General features: G+C 44.5%; 1 protein-coding gene across 6 annotated transcripts in view; it reads left to right on the top strand.

Moving 5' to 3' along the window:
- The window catches only part of adgrd1 (adhesion G protein-coupled receptor D1), a 63139-nt gene that overhangs the window by 21191 nt on the left and 39448 nt on the right, over positions 1-2500 (top strand). For all 6 annotated transcript variants that reach the window (XM_060881481.1, XM_060881483.1, XM_060881479.1 and 3 more), the window contains one exon: positions 2110-2251. In XM_060881481.1, the coding sequence (XP_060737464.1) occupies positions 2110-2251 (142 nt within the window). The remainder of the gene's footprint in view (positions 1-2109; positions 2252-2500) is intronic.

Consider the following 2500-nt stretch of genomic DNA (forward strand, 5'->3'; position numbering starts at 1 on the left):
CGAGAGAGAGAGGAGATAGAAACAGAGAAAGACAGAGAGAGAGAAGAGAGAAACAGAGAGAAACAGAGAGACAGAGAAAGAGACAGAGAGAGAGAAAGAGAGAGAGGGGGAGAGAAAAAGAGAAGGAGATAAGACAGTAAATCCAAAGGGTCTTGTATAAAGCTGGTGAGGGTGACCATTTGAGAGTGAATAACTCGTACTCATAAAGTTATTAACTAGATCAGCGTAACATCAAGCCGTCCTCAAGTACGTCTCAGGAGCCGTAACGTAACGTGTTCCAGGAAAACATTCCCCGCCCCTTTACACCAGCCTGTACTGTACACAGAGAACAGAAAGCCTACATCGACTCATGCTTCTTGTGCCAAGTTTTGATCCTTTCATCAGCAAATAGAGATCCTGGATTTTTCAGACCTGTTGTCTGGTTGTGTTCCTTCTGCTTACACAACTCTCACATTTCTCCTTCGAGCTCCCTGATACACAAGCTGTTAAAATAAAAATCAGGTGCGATTATAAACCTGTCTGGATTTCTATCACTTGCCTGACCTTTTGAGTATTTCTAGTACTACTTGGCACTGGCCTTCACAAACCCTCACGCATTCTTTTCCTAACTCTGTACTGCAGCAGGAACTTGGGTAACTTTTGGGGTGTCCTTTACTCTGTAAGCATGCATTGTTTCTGTAAAGCATTTTCTCTTCCACAACAATTCATTCTTCTGTTTAAACTGTACAGCCCGGCTGTTTGCTAGGACGTATAAACATTATGTCACCCTGGGTATAGCCCGGCACTCTAGATAGATCCATCTGGGCTCTCGTCGCCAGTTGTGTATGCCTGCAAGCAATGAAGTTTATGGATGAGGGTCTCTCCCTCTGTTCCATCTGGTTTTCTGAACAAACAAACCACTGTCGTCCTCAGGCACAGAGATTCACCGTTTAGTCGAGTTAAAACCGGTTAAATGGGAACATTACGTGCATAATCGCTAGTCGTACGGCAACGAGGACATAACAACTAGTCTCTGTTACTCTCTGGCTAGATGTTTGACTGAGCCAATGAAGCTTTTTAAGGGTGGAGGTCTTGCAGTTATTTTTTGGATACAAGTCCATAGCTTTGGACAAAGCGTAAGCAATCAATAATTACAGCAATAATCCACAAGCAAAACACAAACGTCCGAAGATGCCGAGTATTTGCAGTGAAACACAGGAGTTGTAAAAGGATGAGCTAATTAACACAGAACAGGTAAACAGGACCATGAATGCTACTAGCTAGTAGAAAGCTGTGAGCAGATAGTCGGAGCCAGATCTTTTATGCCCCTTTTCCACCGAGGCAGTTTGAGTGCTGGTTCGGAGCCTAATTTAGAACCAGTTCTTTCTTTTTCGACCACCAAAGCACCGGCTCTGAACCAGGAAAAGTGGTTCTTAAGTAGCACCAAAACGTTGCTGGTCTAGACTTAAGAATCGCTTGTGTCAGGGGCTGTGGGCGGGGCTGTGGGCGGGGCTACTGTTAGCGCATTTGTTAACGTACCTTAAGTATACTAATGTTTAATACACTTTTACTTTACCGCGATATGATACATTATCAGCACACATGACAGTAAGTAGCTACATGCTAAGGCTAACTTTTTTTCTGTGTTAATGATAAAATAACGTTATGTACTTTCTCGATAACAACCTCCGTTTATACAGATCACACGTAGCTGCACGTACACGTCGGATTCGCCGCGTTTGGGTGTTAATGTAGGTTCACAAAGCCATGAGCATTAACAGTAAAGCAACATCCGACATTGTTGATGTGTTTGTGTTTGCCGCTGCTGCGCTAACGTTGCTGGGACACGTGACACGTATACAGTGACGTCAGACTCGGCTCTGTGACGGCTCTCTAGCCGGTGGAAAGGCAAACCGGTTCTTAGAAGGTTCGCCAGTGGAACCAACTTTGAACCAGCACCAGCGCTAGCTCTGAACCAGCACCCGGTTCTTTTGTTGGTTCCACTTCCCACAAACTCTGTAGTATTTTCTCCCACATGCATCCTACCCTTAACTGAGATTCAACGCTAATCTAAAACATTAACATCACACATTATTGCCATGTTTTTCTAACCTGTTTCCATTTCCCTAGGATCAATGAGGCGGTAGAATTTAAGGAGCATAAGATCCAGGTGGCCAGCTATCTGATCTCCCTGAAGGTGGAGCCGTCTCCCGCCCTCTCGGTCAACCTGTCGTCAGAGCCGCTGATCAGAATCATGCTAACACACCAGCTGGTAAGAGGACGTCAGTGATATAACCTTAAAATGTTAGAATCAGTCATTTTAGTACGTTCGATCGAGAAAATCTTTCTTCTGGGGGTTCAGACGTTGACCATAGATACGACTTACCTACAAAATCCCCTGCAGGAGGAACGTGGGTAGGGACGGCATCTTGAAGTTGGCAGAACAGCAAACGTTAACGCGGTATATTGTATTATTCAGGACTGGCTTAAGTTTCAAGTAAATTATACCAGTGTAGTGCAC

This window comes from Tachysurus vachellii, chromosome 11, assembly GCF_030014155.1.
Source record: "Tachysurus vachellii isolate PV-2020 chromosome 11, HZAU_Pvac_v1, whole genome shotgun sequence".
Lineage (NCBI taxonomy): Eukaryota > Metazoa > Chordata > Actinopteri > Siluriformes > Bagridae > Tachysurus > Tachysurus vachellii.